This window comes from Camelus dromedarius, chromosome 20, assembly GCF_036321535.1.
Source record: "Camelus dromedarius isolate mCamDro1 chromosome 20, mCamDro1.pat, whole genome shotgun sequence".
Taxonomy (NCBI): Eukaryota; Metazoa; Chordata; class Mammalia; order Artiodactyla; family Camelidae; genus Camelus; species Camelus dromedarius.
Window position 1 is genome coordinate 1,541,952 of NC_087455.1, and position 21,486 is coordinate 1,563,437.

General features: G+C 64.8%; 1 protein-coding gene across 9 annotated transcripts in view; it reads right to left on the reverse strand.

Moving 5' to 3' along the window:
* Positions 1–688: 688 nt before the first annotated feature.
* Positions 689–21,486, reverse strand: part of ADGRB1 (adhesion G protein-coupled receptor B1) — a 79,292-nt gene continuing 58,494 nt past the window's right edge. For 2 of the 9 annotated variants that reach the window (XM_064476779.1, XM_064476780.1), the window contains exons 21-32: positions 20,758–20,908; positions 20,201–20,270; positions 18,779–18,845; positions 16,458–16,543; positions 14,438–14,536; positions 11,156–11,327; positions 7,852–7,947; positions 6,218–6,272; positions 3,454–4,160; positions 2,321–2,356; positions 2,034–2,138; positions 689–1,488 (exon numbers count right to left, since the gene is read on the reverse strand). In XM_064476779.1, the coding sequence (XP_064332849.1) occupies positions 1,288–1,488; positions 2,034–2,138; positions 2,321–2,356; positions 3,454–4,160; positions 6,218–6,272; positions 7,852–7,947; positions 11,156–11,327; positions 14,438–14,536; positions 16,458–16,543; positions 18,779–18,845; positions 20,201–20,270; positions 20,758–20,908 (1,845 nt within the window). In that variant the 3' untranslated portion in view covers positions 689–1,287. Of the gene's footprint in view, positions 1,489–2,033; positions 2,139–2,320; positions 2,357–3,453; positions 4,161–6,217; positions 6,273–7,851; positions 7,948–11,155; positions 11,328–11,448; positions 11,817–14,437; positions 14,537–16,457; positions 16,544–18,778; positions 18,846–20,200; positions 20,271–20,757; positions 20,909–21,486 lie in introns of those variants that run through there. The other 7 variants (XM_064476782.1, XM_064476781.1, XM_064476783.1 and 4 more) reach the window with 7 other exon arrangements.

Below are 21,486 nucleotides of genomic sequence, written 5' to 3' on the forward strand. Positions count from 1 at the left end.
TCATAGCTCAGACCCAGAAACCAGCAGGGGCCATGGGCCAGGCCGAGTTGGAAGGAGGCAGAGAACTGGAGAGATGGGGAAGGGTCCTGGCATGTACCCAGCACCCGCAGGCATGGGGGCGGCTCTGGGTGTGTTCACATCTGTCCGTCATACCCATGCCTTGACAGCTGAGACCACCGAGGCCTGGGGGCAACAGGCACCTGGTTCCAAGTCCAGCCAGTCCAGCCCAGCAAGGGGGGGAGGCAGATGGGACAGGGATGATACAGAAGAGGGTGGGGTCCTGGAGGAGGCCCACCGAGGCCAACGGAAGGACGGGGGTCCCAAGTTCTGAAGGCTCCTACCCTTTCCAGATCCTCTGCCCCCACGTTTCTTTCTCCTGTCTCAGACTGTTTTTAAAAGCACCCTCTGTTGTTTTTGTCCAGCAACGACTCTGGGCACACGGGGAGGTCAAATTCCTGCCCCTGTGGGTTTGGAAGTCTGAAAGCCCAAGGAAGGGAGGGGCGGGGGAGCAGGCCCCGGTCCCAGGTCTCTGTCCTGTTCCCACAGCACACGGGGTGGAGCAGCTTGCTGCCAGGCCTCCCTGGCCCTCCCTGACCTGGGTGGAGGGGCCAAGGCCAGCAAAGCCCACCCCCAGCCCACAGGATCCGGGCTTGTGTGCTGCACAGAGGATGGCCACACAGAGAGGATGTGGGTTTTTAATTCTTTTTATTGAAGAAAAGAAAAGGAGAGAAAAAATAGATTCCCCACCCCTGCTTCTTCCCGGAGTGGGCTTCTGGTCCTGCCCCTGGGGTGGCGTAGGGGAGAGGGCCGTGCTCTCCGCCTGGGTCTGGGGAGCGGCCCCAGGGCCCTGGAAAGGTACATGGGGCTGGCTGCTTCCCGAGGGATGGGGGTGTCTAAAAAACGGTGCCAGGCCGGCCAGGCTGAGCAGGCTGGTCCGCCGCCGCAGCAGCTCAGGTGGGCATCCCGGGGAAGCTGGCCACACCGGCCTGGCCATTGTCCGCGGCCACCGGCCTGCCTGCCTGCCCTCCGGGGCCGGGCCCGAGGAGGGCAGAGTCTGAGGCACCTTCAGGCCTCAGGAGCCCTGTGCCCACAGGGGCGCCACCGCCTCCTGTCCCGTCTGGCTCTGGTCCCAGCACTGCGGGCCTCTGCCTGGCCGCCGTCCGAGCGCCCTGAGGCCTGGGCGCGGGCCTCGCCCGCCGCCCGCGAGTGTGTCTGTGCCCGTCCGGCAGGAGCGGGCAGAGCAGCGTCCCTCCTCTGTGGCCCGGTGCATGGCCGCTGCCCGGCCGCTCAGACCTCGGTCTGGAGGTCGATGATGTCCTGGCCCACCAGCGGGATGGTGGCTCCCGACTTCTCCCACTCCACGCTCCGCAGCTCCAGCGGCGACGGCGGCGGCGGCTCCAGCTCCTTCCTCGCCCACGCGGGTGTCCCGTGCGCTTTCCGGAGGCTCTCCCAGGGCCGCTTGTTGGGCGTCTGCTGCTTTTCTGGCTGCTGGCCGGCGGGCGGTGGAGGCGGTGGGGCCCGAGACGATGCCGAGCAGGTGGGGAGTGGAGACAAGGAGGCAGACAGTGAGAAAGGCAGGTGTGGGCGGCAGGGAGACCCCAGCCCAGAGAGGGAAGTGCAGGAGCAGAGCCCTTCCCAGACCGCACGAGGGTTAAGGCCCCCCACCACTGGGCAAGAGTGGTGGGGGGCTGCAGGGAAGGGCAGCTGGAAGCCCCTGCCGGCTCAGGGCCTCTCGCTTGGCTGTCGCCCTCCTCTGGGAGGCAGCCTTGCCCCGGCTCCCCCAGCCCAGTGCACCACCTGTGCTTCCAGACGGGGCCCCTGGGACAGACCCGTCTGCCTGCCCTGTTCCTCTGGGTATGTAGAATGGGCTGGGTCAGGCCAGCCCTCCCAAAAAGTTGAACGAATGAATGAATGAAGTAGGGTGGAAGGAAGGAGAGAAGGCAGCCTTACCTACAGGGTTTCCCACAGCCTCGCCCCGCCCCTGCCCTCAGGCCCGCCCGCCCGCCCCACACCCCGCCCCGCTTCCTGCAGACCTTGCTGTCAGGGCCCAGCACCTCCTTGTCCTTCTCCGAGTGCTGCAGCTTCCTGTTCAGGTCCTGGAACATGTCCTGGTGCCGCTTCCGAGTGTGCATGATTTTCTGCAGGGGGAGAAGGGGAGCAAGTCCTGAGCCAGGAGGGGGCTGCCCTGCCCTGCCCCAGCCCAAGGCAGGCTCCTGGAGCCTGGCCTCCCGGTCAGGGCGGGGTCCTCCTCCCCAGACCCCTCCCTGCCTTTTGGAAGGCCTGGGCCCAGGAGTCTGGGGCAGGGGAAACCAGAACCCACCTCAAAGTCCAGTTCCGCATATCGTGATTTCCGCCGCTGTGGGGAGAAGGGGTTTGCGCGCATTCACAACCAGATTCCCCCAAATCCCTCAACCACAAGTCCTTGCCGGAGGACAAAGGAGGCCAGGGACCCCCGCACCTGGATGCCTGCCCTCGGTCCCAGCCAGGCCCTGGGAGACACGCCTCTAGTTGCACTGAAGCTATGGCTCTCAGTGCCCAGGCCCCTTGTAGGCCACCCCTGCCCGGAGACATAGGAAGCCCAGACGGGGGGCTCTGGGGGAAAACGGTGGGCAGAATGAGGGGTCACTGGGCCTAAGGAAACAGAAGCCAGAAGCCCTAGAAGGCAGGGCAGGCTGTGATGAGCCCTGACTTACCTTCTGTCCCACGTCAAGGACAGTGCCAGGGCTGGGCAAGGGTGTCCAGCTCAGGCTGCCCAGGACACACTCCCAGGACTAAGAGGTCTGGACACAGGGCCGTGGCATGACTGGGTGGCCACAGAACCAGGACCCAGGGCTGCATAACCAGAGGCCATAATCCAGGAGGTGGGAGCCCAGCCTGGGGAGGGTGGGGCTCCCCAAGGGTGCTGGACCTGACTGCTCCCCACCCTTCCTGTCTCTGAGTCCCCATTCCACAGGCTGACCGAGGCCTGGGGGTCAACTCCAGGTTTTGGACTGGTCTAAGGAGGGGCTGGCTGGCGTGAGCGCCCAATCACGGAAGGGGCTAGATTCAAGCTGGTTCAAGTCCAGCTCAGCGTCCTGGCTGTGGGCTCCTGAACCCCTGTGCCGTGGGTGAGACCACCACCAAGGGTACAAGAGGCCGTTTAAGCACAGGCACCAGCTCCCAGTTATGAGGGCCCAGAAAGCCGTGTATCTCTTGCCAGCAGGGGAAGGCAAGTTCTCAGTCTCTCTTCTTAACAATGGGACTCTTGCCGGCAGGGGTGAGCCACGATGCTGGCCTCCAGGCACCCCCCTCCTGGGCTCCCTGAAGCTGGCCGCCAGCCTCACCGGGGACGCCCTACACCCTCAGTCCCACCTGCTGAGCCCCAGCCCAAATCCACAGTGCCCACAATGTGCCTGTCCGTTGCCGGCTAGGGCCCACCCGGCCCCTGCCTCCCTGCGCCTGGGCTGCCCTTACCTCCAGGGAGCTCACAGACAAGGTGGTGACGCTCTCGTTCTTGGTCCCGGGCCCCGTGCCGGGCCCCGGGTGGGCAGCGGGCTCCCCGGGCTCTTTCAGACTAGGGGGTGCCGGCTCCAGGGCAGGCGGTGGGGGCAGGGGCTGCTGGGGGGGCGGGGGTGGGGGCGGGGGCGGGGGCGGCGGGGGCTGGGTAGGGGGCGCCTCGGGGGGCCCGCCTCCAGGGGCCTGGCGGGAGGGTGGGCTGCGGGCGGGGAGACCAGCGTCAGGCGCCATGCTGAGGTGGATGAGGCGGGTCTGGGGCATCTGGTCGATGTGGATGCTGTACTTGGGTTCCTCCTGGGGCTTGGGCCGCAGCGTGGCTGTGGCCGTGGGCAGGATCACGTAGCTCGTGTCCAGGGCCTTCTCCTGGGCCCGGCTCAGCTCCGTGTCCAGCTTCTTGAAGATGTCCCCATCGCCGACAAAGGACGACTTGGGCGCCCTGTCTTTCTTGAGGGTCAGCGAGTGGTTGGGGAAGTCGGGCAGGGGGCCGCCCGGGCAGCGGGGCGAGCCATGCAGGTGCAGCTTGGACACGTTGGCTGGCAGGCTGTTGAAGTTGGGGGGCGCCTTGGCGTGGGCCAGCTTCAGCTTCTCCTCCTCGGGCAGCGATGGCCGCTTGAGCGTCCCTGTGATGGTGGCCGTGCGGCAGGCTGCAATGTCCTTGTTCAGCACTGCGGGGACAGGCCAGGGGGCCGGTCAGGGCAGAGAGGGGTGCTGGGTCCCGCTCAGGAACAACCTGCTGGCTGGTCTCGGCAGCCTCCTTCGGGTTTGGTGCTACCGCAGCTGGGGCTCCCCTGTCCTTTCAGACGAGGATGGGACGCAGGGGTGCCTCTCCTCCCTGGAAGAGGACAAATGACCTCCACCCACAGCAGCTGGAAAGGGCAAGTGAGGGGCGGCCTGCGCTGCCTGGAGGTGCCGGGACACAGCCTCTCGCTGGGCTCCCGCTTGCCCACTGCCTGCCTCGCTCCCACCTGTCCGCTTAGCCTCTTTAGGCCCACACAGAGCCCCAAGCTGCAGGCCCAGCTGCCCACAGCCCACTTGGAGCCCATCCTCTGGAAACAAGATCTGACCACAGGGCCCTCCCCACGCAGGCGCTGGCCAGGTGATCAGGCTCCCATGCCACACCCTTGCCCAGCCCCCAGCTGCCCGGGCCGATCATCACTCACCCAACCCCGGTCCTCCTCCGCCCTCCTGACGGCCTCAGGTCGGCACCCCTTCTCTTCCCTACTCTGGATGCCAACACCAACACCCAGGTCTGCAGTCCTGCCCTGCCCCTGCCCCACGCGGCCCAACAGACCTGCCATCTTTCCGGCCAAACCTGCCCTCCCCCGTGGTCAGGAAAAGCCCCCCTCCCTGGCAGGTCCCTCCCCCTGGCTGTCCACCTCAGAGCCAGTATCGAGTCCCGTGGACAGAGTTGTGGGCCTCCCTTGCACAGATCCTGCAGCAGGCCCCCCTGCACTTGCCAGGGCTCCCACCTACCCTGGGCTGGTCCCTGCCCTCCCTACACTCAGCGCCTGGGACTGTGTCTCTGGTCCCACCCCCAGGCATCAGCCACTCCACTGCTCTGGAGGCCACAGATCAGGCTGCCCGACTAATGAGTAATAAAAACTTTTTTTTTTTTTAACACATCAGTCCATGGGCTGATGTGTTCACAGAGAGCCCCTGCTTTTTTTTTTCTTTTTTTTTTTTGAGGAAGGAACTTCGGGCTCAGAGAGGCCAGCACCACACAAACAGGGCTAAGCTCAAGTGCCCAAAAGCCCTGAAGTCTTGGAACCATCTCTCCGGTGGTTGGCTAGAGCACGTGAGGCTAAGACAGGGCAGGAAGGATGCTCTGTTCACCTCCAGTCTAGCCCAACCCAGAGGTCGTCCCCTTCAGGAAGCCCTCCTGGGGTCTACCAAGCAGCAGCTGACACTCCTGACTTGGGGCTCTCCCATTCCCTCTGCATGGCTATCTCTAGAGAAGACGCTCCTCAAATATCTACAGACCAGAGGGAGCAAGACTAGTTGGTCCTCCAAAGCCCAGAGAGACACTGCCTATCACTGGCCCCAAACACCTGGCTCTCAGCAACGACATTTGGACAGCTTCCTTTTACTGGGCAATTGATTCCCTTTTTGCACTTTCTTCCAGGAAGCTCATTGCTAACCCAGGGCTCAGCAGTTGGTTCTTTTCACCATTTTCCTCCTGCTCCCACAGATGTCCCCCAAGTCTGAAAGCCCGACCAGGCCCTACTCCACGGCTGGACCAATAGTGAAAAAATGAAGGCAACACACAACGTGGGCCCTTGAGGGCGGGCAGGCAGGGTGGCGGAAGTGGGGCTCCCTGAGCTGGCCCAGCCTCATGGCCCCTACAAGAAGGATCGAGGGCAGAGATCAGAAAGATGCATGAATGCAGAGGACTGGGCATGTGCTGAGGGAGAGAAGTGGGCCAGGGCCGGGGCAGCGGAGGCCCGGACGGTCCCCTCCAGTGCTAAAAACTCCACCAGCACCTGCTGGGTACTGAGCCCAAGGACAGGTTTCCGGAGGCTTCTGCTTATGCCCCGCAGACCCTGCCGGCAGCCTTGAGGGAGTGGGTGGGGGATGGGAGGCATGGAGGTGGCCAGCGCAGGCCAAGGTCTGTGGTCAAGCCTCATGGTGTGCGGGTGGGATGAGGACAGACGAATGAGCGGGCAGATGCACGGAAAAAAAGAAAAGGAAGTGGGCCCAGGAGAGGGCCACCTGTCGCTCTCACCTGTCAGGCGCTCACCTGATCTACAGGCCAGATCCACGTCCTTCTCAAAGTCAGTCTGCAGAGAGAGGAGGGGGAGTGAGGGCCCAAGGGCGGGTGGGCGGGGCCGGGCTGCTGCCTGAGCGCCAGGCTGTCTGTGGGCCGGGAGGAAGGGGCTGTGCTGGAGCTGCTCCCGTGTGCGTGCTCGCGTGTGGGTTGCTGTGCATATGCACACGTGAGTACCTTCTTCCTCCAAGGCGTCTGCAGATCAGCCACAGCTCACTCACGCTCTTGGACCCTTTGGACTCAGTTCCCCCCACCCCGGCCTCCTGGGCCCCCAGTACCAGAACCCCCCTGCTCCGTCCCTCCAACAGGAGAGGACACATGGAGGGCCTCACACCTGAGCCCCCTGCTGCCCAGGCCGCCACCGCTGATGTGCCGGAGTGGGGGCCTGCCCCATGTCACCTCTTTAGTCCTCACCGCAGCCCAGGGGACCAGGAAATGGAGGCCAGCTGGCCCAGGAGAGCAGAGCGGGGTTGGGAGGCAGATGTCTGGTGCCAGGGCGGGACCAGCTGCCCCTGGAGCAGTGGCTGTGGTCTCTGCCGCAGCACCCTCCCCGTCCCAGGCTAGGAGCTGGGGGAGGCGGGAGGGTGGCCTCGGCCCTGCCCTCGGGTAGCTCAGCCTGTTGGAGAACCCGGCTCAGGCCACCCGAGGGTGGGCTGTGGCCTTCCCCAGGGACTGAGGGGCCCCAGGGGATGACCAGGCCCTTCATCAAGCCTGGAAGTCCCTTCCTGGCAAATGCAGAGATCAGCTTGGCAGGAAGTCTACACAGTCTTCCCCTAGGGTCGGAGAGCAGGCCAGAAGAAGTGTCAGGGAGTCACTGTGTCAGTGTCATCCCGCCCCTCTGACCAGTGGGCCCAACTCCTCCCACTGTGGGCCCCTGCCTCACCCCCGCTTCTGCTGAGGCCCTGTCTGTGACCCTCACAACCACCGTGAAGTGGCCAGGCTCACCGAAGACTGAATGAGCACTTCCTGCCTGCCAGGGGCACCCAGCGGGCAGCAGGCACCAAGTGACAGCAGGGAGGACACTACCGAGGACACTACCAGGGCCCGAACGGGCAAGGCAGCCTGATGGGGGTCAGGGAGGGCTCCCTGGAGGAGGTGCCACTTGCAAGGTGGCAGCAGGAGCAGACAGGGGTGTGCAGTGCGTGGGGCTGAATGGTGTGCATAATGCCAGAGGACCAGGCAGTCAGATCCTGAGAGGAGCTGGTTGAGGACAAGGCCAAGGTGGGGTGGGGGGTTGGTCCCAGGGGGAGGGCAAGTGAGCCAAGTTCCGTTCCTGGCTGAGCTCGAGGGCAAAGAGAGGTGTGGAAGGTGCAAGGATGAGGGTCAGCCAGCCAGGGAATGGGGTCTGGCCAAAGGGCACTGCTGGTACCAGAAGGTGGGCTTGGGGTGGACCCTAGCCCTACCCAGACTCCTGGTCAGTTTGACCCTGCCCATCCCCAAACCCTGGAGTGAGGATTTCACCTCAGCAGGCCTCAGTTTCCCCAACCTCAAAGGGGGCTCGGAGGTCCTCCGAGTGGGCTGCTGGGGCCTAGTGGAGACAACCAGTGTGGGCGCCAAGTGCGGGCAGCCTGTGCCCCAGCCCCGAGCCCTACCATGAGCTGGGCGTGGCCGTTCTGGAAGGAGCCCCCCGAGTCCCCGTTGCCCTCCTCCTGGCGATCCACCACGCGGCACTTCACAGCGTCCTGGACCTGGGGGGGAAGAGCACAGGCGGTCAGCGGCTGGCCAGCGCCCGCGGTCGTGCCGCCAGAAAGGCGAGGCTGAGAGCGGCCTCCCAGTGAGGGGCGCCCCGTCTGGACCCACACAGGCCCCGAGCGGTGGGGAGGGGCCCGCGGCGGGTGGGGTCCTGCCCCCAAGGGCACAGGCTCGTCTGCGGGGTGGAGAAGGGACAGCGACCCAGGGGTGGCCTCGCCAGCAGCCGGCCCTCTGAACCCTGAGATTCTCTCTATGCCCTTTTAGGGGTGAAAGCGTAAAAACACGGAGCTCTGGGCCCCTGAGAACAGGCTGCAGGCCCTCCTGGCTAGAATCTGTCGGTAAGAACCCACTGTCGGGCTAAGAAGGGTCACTTGGTGCCCAGACTTGTCCTGAGCCACAACCCCATGTCCTCGAATTTCCAGGGCAAGCTGGGGTCAGGCCCTCACTCCCTTCGAAGAGGCCCTGCCCGAGTGTCCGGGAGGCCCCTGGGTGGGGGACGGGGTGCCGTGTCACATTACTGAGAGCAGCGTGTTCGGTTGAGGGGGACTGGACCACCACGGCCTCGGACCCGCCGGAGGGACGGTGAGGATGGCTCCGGGAGTCAGGAGGAGCTGCTGGAGGATGAGGGGACCCACTGGTCCAGAGGCGCTGCTGGTCAGCGCGAGCGAGGAGCCCTGGCTGGCACCTCCACGCGCTGGGCACTGGGGGCAGCAGTGAGCGGAGTGCCCTTCTCGTGGAACAGATGCCTCCAGGCCAGGACGAGCAAAGCAAGTAAACGGTGGTGCAGGCTGCACAAGCACAGAGGGTGGGGTGGGCTGGGCACAGAGGGCTTCCCGGAGGTGTCCTGCGCAGAGGTGGGGAGAGCTGGGAGGAGGGCATGGACCCATCCCCACCCACCCTGGACACAGAGTCTGTGCTGTTGTGAGGGGCTGCCCAAATCCAGTGCACCATGGCCACACAGCCGGGCAGAGGCAGGTCAGGGTCTTGCTGGCCTCAGAGCCACTGACACCAGGCAGCCCCCTGGGCCTCCCCCTGCAGGTGCACCTTCCTTCCACCCTTGTGCTTGCCGACCCGGGCGGCAAACATTTGCTAAGCCCTACTTCGTGCCCGGCGGAGGCAGGCCACGGTCCAGGAGACGGCAGACACGAAAGTACATTCTCCATCGGCACCAACAGGAGCTGGGACTCCCAGATGCCTCGGGTTCCCTCCTTCAGGAAGGCCGTTGGGGCCAGCCTCACCCACTCCGCTCTCCATGCCGGCACAGAGGAAGACCCTGCTCGTCCACCCGCTGGAGTGGTCCATGCCCAAGGCCCGGCCTCTGCCCCCCTGGCCTGTCTTCCTCAGCACAGCACCCCCAGCTGCGACCTGCCCCAGGTGGCAGGGCCCCTGCAGCCCGGACCCCACATGTGGGACCCCGGGGCTCATGGAGGGAGGCAGATGGAGACTGTCTGGCCTGGCCACCACGGGCGTGCGTGGGATCTAGGTCTAACCCCACATTCTAGTTTCCCGAAGGAGCGGGCCCTCAGGGCGCCTGGCTCCGGCGGAGCGGTGTCCCAGACCTTCCTGCCATCCCTGCCTGCACCCTGCGCCTCCTGTTCTCAGTAAGGGGTCCGTCAGAGCCCACTTTCTAATTGTTTTCCAGGGTCCGCCTTCTGGCCCTTCAGGGGCACAGCCTCTGTTTTCCCGTCCACCGAGCCCTGCAGCTCCCCCTCTGGTGTCTACAGCCTCTCTGTTTTGTCCTCAGGACATTCCTTTGTCCTAGTTGCTGCTCGTTTCACAGAAGCCAGGCAGCCCAAGGCCAGGAGCCTGGGTCACACCCCCTTGGTGTCCGGCTCTGTGCTGGCCTGGAGCAGGGAGTGTGCAGCAGCTACTCTGTGGGGCTGTCGTGAGAATCTCTAACGCGAGTACACTGAGGGCACAGGGAGCGCAGTTTTTCCTTCTGGGGTGTCGATGTGAGGTCTGCAAAGCTGCCTCTTCCTGGGCTGTCACTGTGGCTTCACTGCTGGTGGATCCGTGGCTCTTCTGGCGGAAACTGTCCCCAGGTCCTTAGGGCTTGAGTGGTCGCTCGGGACCGACTGGACTGCTCTGGTTTGCAGGCCATGGGGGGCTGTTTCCACACCAGAAACGTTGAGTCTTCACCCTCCTCTTTCCTGTGGTTGGAGCCCCTGGAGAGGGGTGTTCACATCTCCCCCAGGTATAAGCTGGGGGGCCTCAGTTGTTCCCAGTGGGGCACCCCCATCTTCAGCTGTGCAGCCCCCTGGATGGGGATGCTCCAGGTGGCGGAGGGTGGGTGGGCAGCACTGCCAAAGCACACAGGTGACGGATCGTCCACTACAGACCCCACCCCCGGTGTCCAGGGCCCCATTGACCCCACTTCCAGAAGCTTCCTGGTGGGCCCAGTTCATGCCCACGTGTCCTTCCGCCTCCAAATGCCCAGGTTCTGCTGCTGCTGCCTCCTCTCCCATTCCATCCTTTTGAACTGCTCTGCTTTAAAATCCTCTCTGCCCTCTTTCCAGGAGGTACTAGGGGAGTGGAGGTGACTCCACACCTGCCTACCCACTCTGCCCCTTCTGCCCCAGGGATGTCCCGGTGCCAAAGGAGGCTGCAACCTCGTGCCCCTCAGGTCCCTTCGCCGCTCCCCACACAACCTCAAAGTGGGCGCCTGTCCGCCTATGTCCAGATGGACGTTTTCCCCATTTCTACCCCTTAAGCCAGGAGCGCATCCCCTTTACCACTGCTACCAGCCAGGGGGCAGCTGGGACAGTCTGGCAAAAACCCTGCTCTTGTACCTCTGGAGAAGTCCAGGAAGTGCCAGAACAGGAGTCTCGGCTGCCATGCAGCCGTGTTACTACCTCCAGTGACTCTCCTTCCCGTGGGCCCCGGAGGCACGGAGCCCACCCCGACCCGGGTCCGAGCCAGCATGGGGCACCAGGATGCCTCTGGGAAGAGCTGACCGTTCTCAACAGCCCTTGCTGTGTGCTGGACACAAGTCCAGACTCATAGAAGCGTTCAGAGCGAAGAGGCCACCCTTCCCCACTTCCTGGCCTCATCCCAGAACCTGCCCACGGCGGGCACGTGCGGAGGCGGTGTCTCGGCGCCTGGAGCAGGCTGAGCGCCCGCGGCCCGCACACACTGCGGGCCCCGGCCCTGAAGGAGGGCCCCGGTGAGGGTGGGCGCCCGCCCAGCTGCCCACCCGGGGCCCACCTCTCTCCGCAGGATGCAGTGCACCATCACGATGACGAAGCCCTCCAGCGAGTCGAAGACAGCGAAGAGGATCTGGAAGAGTGCGGAGCGGCGGTCGGTGACAGCGAGCACGGCCGACATCCAGGTGAGCGCCAGCAGCGGCAGCACCACGCAGGAGCTCCACAGAGAGGCCCTGCGGACAGCGCGGCGGGCGGCGTTGTCAGCTCAGTCCCAGGCCGTGCTGCCCGGGCCGGGGCCTGGCCTCAGCCCGTCTCCCTCCCCGGGGCTGGGGCCTGGCTGCCCGTCCATCCCACCTGGGGAGTCTGGGCCCGCCGACCCTGGGCCGCATCCTCTGAGAGACCTCTCCTGCCCGGCCCTGCTGCCTCCTCTCCTGGGGCGCGGAGTTCGGCCAGCAACACCCCCAGCCCAAGGCCTTCCAGGGCAACGGGGACTCGGGAGGGCGGTCCCGAGGGGCCGGGCAGCAGTCAGGGCGGGACGTCTCTGGAAGACGCAGGTTCCTGGCTGTCCAGGAGGCCCCAGGGAGGGGGGGCGCACTGGAGGGAGAGGGACGGCTGCTGGGGAGGAGGCCCCTCCTCCCAGGTCCCTCAGGCCCCCAGCCAGGGGTCCAGGGCTCGAACTGCAAGATGGCCACGGGGAGGGCGTTTGACCAGGCCTCTGAGCTCTGGACAGAGAGAAAGAGAGAAAGAGGGAGGTGGGGAACCAGAGAACTCTTCAGGAGAGGTAAGGAGGTCTGTGAGGGGAGGAGACAGACAGACAGACAGGAACAGACGATAGGTGCTTCTTCCTCCTGGTGGGCCCTGCTCTGCTTTCCCCAGGGGACGAGCTACCTCGGGCCTGCAGCCCTCGCCCCCTCCTCCAGGGAGTCCTCCAGGAGCACCCCTGAGGCAGGCATCACCCTCTGCAGCCCAGCCCCTCCCTGCACCACCACAGGCTACACGTATGGTCACTCTGAGCCTGTTGCCCCATCCACAGTGGGGACACTATGCCACAGCAAGAGGCTGTTGTGGCAGCAGAAAAAGTGCCAGCAGGATGCCTGGAGTGAGATGGGTGTTGGGAAATGTGACTGACCACCCCCACACACTACCACCACTTTTAGGGCCACTGTGGCCCGAGGACCGCAGCCAGGGCGAGCTCCGCCCCTGGGCCGGGGACTGCCTGCAGGGCCCCGGAGGCTGCTGGGCTTCCTGCCCCATGCCACTAGTACCCTGCTCCCCTCCTCCCTGACTGGTCACCGGAGTCGAAAGGAGAGGCAGGAGCAGGTGGGGCAGAACCGCAGGGCACCAGGGCTGGTGGGAGACAGCGGGGCCTTGGCCAGGGGGCCAGAGCTCACCCCACTTTGCTCCTCCACTCCCTTCAGCCTGGCTCACCCACTGAAGCCACTTCACCCACGCGGTGGACGACCTGTAAGGGGCCCAGCCCTGCAGAGACAGCTCTGTCCTCATCTCTTAGACAGCTCTCTGTGGCCAGGCACAGCGGCCACACCTGCCTCCTCCATCTCCTCCTCAGCCTCTCTAGGACCTCTCTAGGACCCAGGTCCCCGATCCCAGCCCCAGCCTGTGTCTCTTCCAGGATGGAGCCTCTAATTCTGCCCCCACCCAAGACCTTGCCCAGGCCAGGGGACGGCTCCCAGGTCCCCTTCCTAGCGGCTCAGGCCAGAGCCAAGAGTCGCCCTGAAGCGCCCACCCCTCTTCCCCTGGGCTCAGCAAGGGGTCCAGAACAAGAGCTCACGGACCACCCCCCACCCCGTCGCCTCCACACCCAGGGCCCCGCTGGCCTTGCCCCACTGCCCCTTGGCACTGCGGGCAAGCGGGTTAGGCAGAGGCCCGCGGGGCCGGGCGCCTGCCCCTGCAGGCTGCCTTCCCTCCGCAGCAGTAATGCCTGGGCCTGGCACAGGGCCTGGCACAGGAGGGCACGCAAGAACTTCATACTCCCACGATGCTGGTCCCCTCCCAGCCTGGGCCTCAGTCTCCCCGCTGTGATGGGTGGGGCCCCGTCGTCTCTCCTGTCTGAAGCAGGCCTTCTCTAGCCGGATCCCCAGGCACAGCCCCCGCCAACCCATGTTCTGAGCAGGAGGGGGCAGAGCCTCCCCACTGAAACGTCTCATCCTGCCGTGAGGCATCCTCCCTCGGGCCTGAGGCTGGCAGAAGGCCGGGGCTTGGGGACGCTTAAATTACTCAACTTCCTGCAGCTTCTGAAACATTTCTGCAGAGAGCCCCTTGGAAGGACCTCCGTGCAGGTCCAGGCATGACTGTCCGAAGGAGAGGCGGCTGGGGGGCGGGGGGTGCAGGCCAGAGGCAGCTGCCCCAACCGCCCCCTTTGGAAAAGCAGATGCCCCCGGGGGAGGGGTTTTGAGAGTGGATGGGGACGGGGGCAGGGCCACTGACTAACTTGCTGTGTGACCTCACAGGTAACGTTCCCGCAAGGCTCTCGGCTCGGCACCCCCCATCAAGGTGAGGCCATGTGTGCACCCCACAGAGCCTGCCTGTGAAACAAAGGAAGGGCTGAGCTGAGACCCGGGGGCGTCTGGCCCGTGGACCCTGCACGAAGGAGCAGCTCACCCTCTCCCCAGAGGTTTCTGGCTCCACTGGACAAATCCCTGCCCAGGAAGCGAGTCTGCCTCTGCCCACGCGCTCCCCACGGCCAGGAGGACCCTCTACATGGGGCCTCTGAAGTCCTGGCCCCGGGGCCCAGATCGGGACGTAAACACAGGAGGGGGACCCGTGTGTCTCGGGACAAGACAACGGACACTCTCAGGTCAGCTGAGCCGAGGTCCCTCGGGATTTAGCACCCATCCTGGGCCCCAGCTGCGCTGTCCCTGCCCTGCTCCCAGCCCCCTGGTGGCAGCCCAGGGTCAGCAAATGAGCCAGCTGCCCTGAGCACATGGCCTGCCTCTCTCACACTCACGTCCAGTCGTGAGCAGCACACACTCCCCAGCCTCCTGCGCTCATACTCATGGTCCTGACACACGCACACACTTGTACACTCAGAGCGTTGTGGCCCCAGCACAACCACTGACCATGGCCACCAGCTGACCGTGTTCTTGCAGCCACACACGCCCACAGCCCGAGGCCTGGAGCACGGGTGGGAGCCTGGCCGGGGAGGGGGCAGGACAGGAAACGAGGTGGCCAAAGCTTGGGGAGGCCGGGCAGGGGCTGCCTAAGACCCCAGAGTGGATGGCGGAGATGACAGAAATGAAAGAAAAAGCTTAAAACAAACAAAATGTAACTCAGGAGAGCAGAGCCCGGCGGGCGGGTGGGCGGGCGGGTGAGGAGAGGCACTAACATGGCGTTACTGGCGGCTTCGGAGGTGGCGTCGGCCGCAGAGACGACTGCACACTCGGCACATGTGAGGGCGCGCCCGAGGCGGGCCGGGGGCAGCTGACTGCAAGCGAAATCAAAAGACTGAAACAAAAGCAAAATTGTTCTGGCAGAAACCGGTGTGGGGAGGGTGGGGAGGACGGGTAACAGCAAAACCAACCAGAGGGTCCAGCCCGAGCCTCCCCGGGCGGCGTGGGGTCCGAGGGGGAGGGCAGGTGTGGTCAGGCTCCAGGGGTGGGGGCGCCGATGGGAGGCCCGGGTCCTGAGGGGCTGCTGGTGGGGCTCAGGGTCCTCAGGCCCCTTTCCACCTGCTGCACCCAGGGCCTGGGGGTAGAGCCGGGGCGGGGTCTCCGGGCCGGATGCGGCTAGCCTGAGGGGAGGGCAGGGCCGGTCCCCGACTGCTTCCACGCTCAGCTGAGGACCGTGCTATCTGCCCACATTCACACGAAGCAGCAAGACACCTGGATGAGGCCACCGTCTCTTCCTTCTGGCTCCCCCACGTGTGGTCTCACCACGCACTGCCCCAGCCACGGAGGGCTTTGCCCGACGGTCAGTGGTGGCGTCTGTCAGCTACCTGGGCTAGGGCCTCCCGCCACTGCGTGTGTGTGTGTGTGTGTGTGTGTGTGTGTGTGCGCGCACGCGCGCGCAAGGCTGTGTGCAGTCACACGGCTGATTCCGGGGGTGCTTCTCAGTGGTGGCACTGCTGCGCTCAGGGGTGGGCCCCTTGAAGCAGGCGGCTGCCCCGCCCTGCTGGGCTCTCGCCCGCACCTGCCCAGCTCTGGCCCTGCTCTGCCAGCCACGCCCCTGCCTCAGGCTCAGCCTGCTCGGCCGGCAGACCCCGCCTCAGGGGTCACCACAGGAAGCAGACAAGTCAGGGACAGCCAGGTGGGCGCACGGCGCCTCCCTGCTGCCTCGACCACACGTGCACTCCTTGGTGTGTGACACACTACTCTGGGAGCACGTGTGGGTGACAGTGTGTTCTGGCACTGGCTGGGGCGAGGCCTGCCAATCCCCACTTCACAGACTCAGCGAACAGGCCCAGGGCGCAGGGGACCCAGGCCCACAGACGGCCAGGCCAGGCTGCCAGCCACTGTGGGCTCTCCAGGGTCACATGCCTCCCCCAAAGCAAGTTTCTAGCCAGGACAGAACCCACCAGGGATCCAAGGGGAAGGTTTCCTGGAGCTTTTGTTCATGGTGGGAAGCAAGAGCAGGAACAGGGGAAGGGGGAGGGACACAGAGAGAAAGAGAGACAGACACCGAGCAGGACTGGCACGGGGGGAGGCAGAGCGGGGGGGGACCCCCAGCAGACACCAGCCAGGGAAGACAGACAGACAGAGCAGAACGGCAGGCAGAGGCGGGTGAGGAGGGCTCAGAGTGCTGGGGCAGGAGAGAGGGGGCCTGTCCCGGCCCACAGGTGGCCCTCGTCTGAGATCTCAGGGCTCCTGCGCCCTGGGAGCCCCAGGTCCCTGACAGCAGGAGACGCAGCGCTCTCCCACGCACACCCTCCCTCGGGGCCGGGCATCGTGGCCACTCGGGACCACCCACCTGCGGGCTGTGTGCCCTCTGGCCATACCCTGCCCTCCCTGAGCTCAGATCCCCCAGGCAGGAGCAACATCGGGCCCTAGTCCCTGCACTGTCCCGAAGCTGAAGGCATCACAAGGACAGGCAGGCCACATCTTGGCTTGAGGTCACCCAACCCCATGGAGGGGAAGGGCGAGGCCAGGGGCACCCTCCCACCACTCAGGTGGGCCCAGTGGGGCAGGGTCTCTGAAAGCAATCAGTTTCATCATTTCTGAGAACTTACAGGGTCCCTGCTTTGTTATGGGCCAGACAGAGAAACTGAGACACAGGGCCGGGCTGGAGCTGGCCCCACAACCCTCTGTGCCTCAGTCTCCCCACCTGCTTGGCGGGGCAGGGGCTCAGGGGTGGCGGGCTCGGGTCTTTCCAACTCAAGGTAGGGAGAGCCGTGGCTGTCCCGGTCCTACCCTGCCCGCTCCTTCAACTTCTTGTCCGTGATGCCGTCTTTGGACACGAGCTTGTTGAACACCAGGATCCCGATGACCATGTTCACCTGCGGGGCAGGGAGGGGTGGGTGTGGGCAGGGCGCCGGCCCAGGGGGCCAGGAGGTGGGGCCTCGAGGAGGAGACAAAGCCACTCGGGGGCTGGGCTGGGCGGGTCCTCTGCCGGCTCCATCCAAACTCTCGTCTACCCCTCTATCTCCTTCCAGAGCCCCAGCTGTTGGGTGGGGTTCTCCGAGCCACATGGTCCCCACTGCCTGCCTGTCCACCACAGGCTGGGCAATGAAGCTCCAGCCTCCCAAGTGAAGGGTCCCCGGGGTGGGCGGCACTGAACAGCCCAGAGGCCCCTCACCATGCCGGCTGTGGTCGGCAGCAGTTTGTGAAGCTGGGACTCCGGGACAGAGTCCAGAGGTCAGAGGTCAGCCTGGGGTCAGAACGGGCCTGTCCCTTCCCAGAGTGGGGCCGACTAGAACACCCAAGTGCACGAGCAGGCTGGCCCACCACACTGCTGGCGAACATGCCCTGCTCAGACCACAGAAGGGACCTCAGGTGACCCTCAGTCCAGGGCCGCCCAGGCCCAGGCTGCCCCTGCGCTCCCTTCTCTGCAGCCCTGTTCCTCGGATGCCTCCCACACAGGGAGCTCGTCTCCCAACCTGAATCAGACCTGATGCCATCTTGGGACACCCCGTGTCCTGGTGCTGCCTGGGGCCACACTCTTCTCTTCACCGGGCAGCCCTTCAGAGACCTAAACTCAGGGCCACCACCCTACAGGTGTCTTCCCTGAACCCCCCACACCACCGGGCACCTGCCCCTCAGGAGGAGCTTCTAGGGCTTAAGGCAAATCTGCTGCTTGACTTGCCACTTACAACAAAGAGGAGCTGTCCACAGGTGTCCCCGCCATCCACCTCCTCTGTGGCCCTGCAGACCCTGGTCTCCCCTTTCCTGCTGGCGAAGGGGCTCCCAGCTCACATTCTCACTTCCCTGAATGCCCTGCCCTCGGGCTTCTACTCCACAGAGAGGCTGACTGACCCCTGGCCTCACTCCTGCATCTCGGGGACCCTGGGCCCAGAGGTCTGGGAAGCCAACTCCCCGTGGCCCCACAGCTCCGAGCGCTCACGGCCACACACCCAGAGGCTGGCCTGGCCCTGCCTCCTGCTCACTGGGTGGAAGCGGCTTTCCTGGGTGGCCTCCTTTTCTGATGTGGCCGGGGCAGGGAAGGGCAGGACGCTGGCTGCCACCACCCTGCCTGCAGTAGGCTCTGTGCCCTGCCTGCACCTGCATGTCCCCCTGGTGCAGGAAGGGCCCCAGGCAGGAGTGTGGGGCCCCTGCCCTCCAGATGCATTGTGGGAAAGAACATGGAGGAAGGGGTCCTGCCTCTGACATCCCCCCTCCTGCCCCTCCTAGGGAGCCTGCCCTTAGAAGGCCCGACGTTGAAATGCACCGCACGCTGCCTGCCGCCTGCCTGCCCATCTTCTAGGAACAAAGGAGCTGGTTCTGGCTGGGGGTGTGGGGAGGGGTCTGGGGCTGCCCACAGATTCTGTCCACCAACTCCACCCCCCCACCAGCTCCCCCACTTCCTCCCCTGCAGGCACAGCCTCCCCCCGGGTGCCCTGGGCTCCACTTTACTTTACACATCCAGCCTGTGCCCAGGCCTCGCTCAGGCCTGACATCTAGGCAGTGTGGTCCTGCCCAGACAGCAGGACTCTGCGGGTGCGGCGCCCTTTCCTGGGGGCAGGAGGGAGGGGAGGGTGAGATGGGCTCAGAGCCAGGCCCGGCGGAGGCCACTGATCTTGGCAGACCCCTCCCCTCCAGCCTCCCCCTGCCCATCCCTAACCCGGGAACAAGAACCCTGTGAGCACATGGCCCTGACTCTCATCCCTCACCAAACAGAGGTGGAAACAACAGCAGAAAGGAAAACACTGACGGCCAAGTACGGGGAGGTGCTTCCTTCCCCCAGTGGGGGAGGGGCCTTCCCAGGGGAGGGAAAAGCCCCGTGTCCAGGCCTACCCTCGCCCTCGCTGTCCCAGGCATCCATCTCTTCACCTGTCCCCACCCTAAGGTCACTCAGCCCGCACATTATCTGACAAGTACACAGCCGATGACAGTAAGCTGTGCTCAGAGAAATAAAGGGCCACCAGCCCAGCCCTGCCCAGCCCAGCCCAGCCTCTGCACCCCTGTGGATACCACCCACCCACTGGTGACCAAGGTGACTCTGATGGGACAGCCAGAGGCCCAGCTCAGGGGAAGGCGAGGGGCTCAGGCCAGGACGACGGGGTAGGGGTAAGTACCAGCACCACGGCCGCAGCGGGTCCCACGAAGGCGTACAGCAGCCCCCCCTCCAGGGAGAGCCAGCAGCTGGGGAGGGAGACAGGCTGGTTAGTGGCCAGGGGTGAGCCCCACCCAGGCAGAGCGGGCACCACCACTTCCCCGGAGGGCAGGCGGGACTCTGAGAAGTGGCAGAGGGGAGCCAGGAATCTCCCACGATGGATTCTTTCACTTAAGAACCCACGGGAGCCCCCAGGCAGCTTACAGACGAAGTTCGTGGATGAAGGAGCAGGCCCAGCACAGGGGACCACACAGCACAGGCCGGGCTGCCCGATGAAGGTGTGCTGACTGACTGTCCCCTCCCTGACTCTCCCCTCCAGGCCTGGGCATCCAGCTCTCCTCATAGAGCCTCTCCAATCTCATGTGCAGACCGTCTTCCTTGATATGATGCCAAAATTTGGGGGCTGGGTCCCTGGCCTGGATTTCCACCTGCCCACTCGACACAGGCCCCATGGCCTGGGCATCAGGGCCTCTGCTCACATACCTGAGCTGGGCCCTCCCCACCCCCACCCTCGGTCACCAGCCCCACACTTCCTTCCCCAAATCTCCGCGACACCACCCCTGGTGGCTCACGGGAGCCTTGAGCCCAGTGAGGACCACGCTGCTTTCTGCATGTGCTGTTTCCTTCACCCCGAGGAACCTATGTTACGCTGGCTGCCAAACAAACTCTTCTTCATCCTTCAGAACCCCGCTGCAACATCCCATTTCCTTCTGGTCCACCCCTGACTCCAGCAGGCCGGGTAGTCCTTCCTCTCAGTTCTGGGGATGGTGTCCATTTTTCCGTCCAGTACTCACTCCCAGGGGACTTTGAGTAGCTGGGTCCTCATTCGAGTGCAGGATGGGGGTGCCCCTGGGCTCTGTGGTGAGCCAGGCCTGCACAGTCCTGTCAGTCCCTCCTTCTGCCTTTCTCGGCCCAGTACTCCCTCACAGCCACAGCCCCTCGGCCTCGGTTCTTCTCCCCCAGCCTTGGGAAGCCACATGGCCTCTAGGACAGCCCTGAGCTTCCTGGCTTGGCACTCAAGGTTCCTGACCCGGCCCAGCCGACCCTTCAGGGCCTCAGTGACATCATCTGTGAAAACAGGCCCCCACCTGCCCCCCTGGGGGCAACATGGTCCCCCTATCCTACACTTGTGCAGGCAGTGGGTACCCTGTCATGCAGATGGGGAAACTGAGGCTCTCAGAGGCCAATGAACCTGTGCATGGCCATGGAAAGAGGAGGTGAGGGGCTCCAATGGTCCCTCCAGCTCCTGGGGCCCCCACTCTCTCCCAGCCTTGGCTTTCTCATCTGTGAGACGGGGGCCCAGCCAGCCCTCACCTTCTAGGGCGGTGGGAGGGTCTGGGGGAGCCACGTGGCCTCCACCACGTCCCACCCCGCCCTGACTCACTAGTTCATGGTGCTGTACCCTCTGGCCTTGGTAAATCCCACAGAGATGGCCACGACCAGTGCAGGGAGCCCTAGGGGAGGAGCAGAAAAGAACGTCGGTGCCCCCACTTTCCATGCCCTGACTGCCTCCACCTCCTTCCAGCCCTGCAGGCTGGGGAGGGGGGAGGGCAGAATGCACCTTTGAAGTCTCTGAACAGAGGGTGACACAGAGCCTGTGAGAGTGGGGACAGGAGGAGGACAAGGATGAGGACCCACAGAACTGGGGATGGGGGAGGGCTGCCAGATCAGCAAATAAAACAGGATGTCTGGTCACATCTAAACTACAGGCACAAAACAAGACATTTTCTATCATAAGTGTACCCCAAACATTGACTGGGACGTACTCATACCACAAAGTCATTTCTCAACTGAAATTGAAACCAGTATTTTGTCTGGCAGCCCCATGGCGGGTGGAGGCATGCAGGGAATCTCGGGGAGGAGGGCGGGCTGCGAGGGGCAGGGACAGCAGGGGGGTACAGGGACAGCGCCCCACCCTGAGGCCCACCCCGTGGTGCTCACCCCAGCCCAGGCACAGGAAGCGCTTGCGGATGAGCCGGTTCCGGAGGCGGCCGGTCACGGCCATGTAGGACTGCCAGGCCTCGGTGAGCACCCAGCAGAAGGACGACAGGAAGAAGAAGTGCAGGAAGGCGGCCACCAGTGTGCACACCACCTGCGCCGGGGGAGGCCGGGCAGGCGCTGGCTCACTGGCCCCACACCTGCCCCCCCCCCCCCCCCCCCCGTGAGAGGCCCAAGCCCGGCATCCGTGGTGGTGACCAGGGCAGACCCCCAGGCAGGGAGCCACGGAGGGCTGACCTGCTCCACTGCCTGGGGATGAGCTGTTAAACCCGGAGGCCCTGGTGGGGGCTTGGCACGACCCTGCCCACAAACCGCCAGGGACAGACACCCCTCTCCCCAGCCTCCTCACCCACTCACTCACACACCAAACCCGCTGGAGCCCATCCGAAAGTCCCCGTTTGAGCCCACCAGCTTGGAGCTGGTGAACCCGAGGCCCAGAGAGGGCAGGTCACCAGAGGCCACGGGGCAAAGCACAGACAAGCTGTCAGCTGGGTGCCCGACGGTGGGCCGGGGCCGGCGCCTGAGCTGGCTCATCTCAAAGCGCCAGGCCAGCTGACAGTCCCCTCAGGCCAGACCCACATGGCTTCCATGGCCAGAGCACGGCAAAGGGCTCTGCATGGCTCTGGCACCCTCCTGACTTCCCCAGGGTCCAGGCCCCTGCTGGGCACTGTC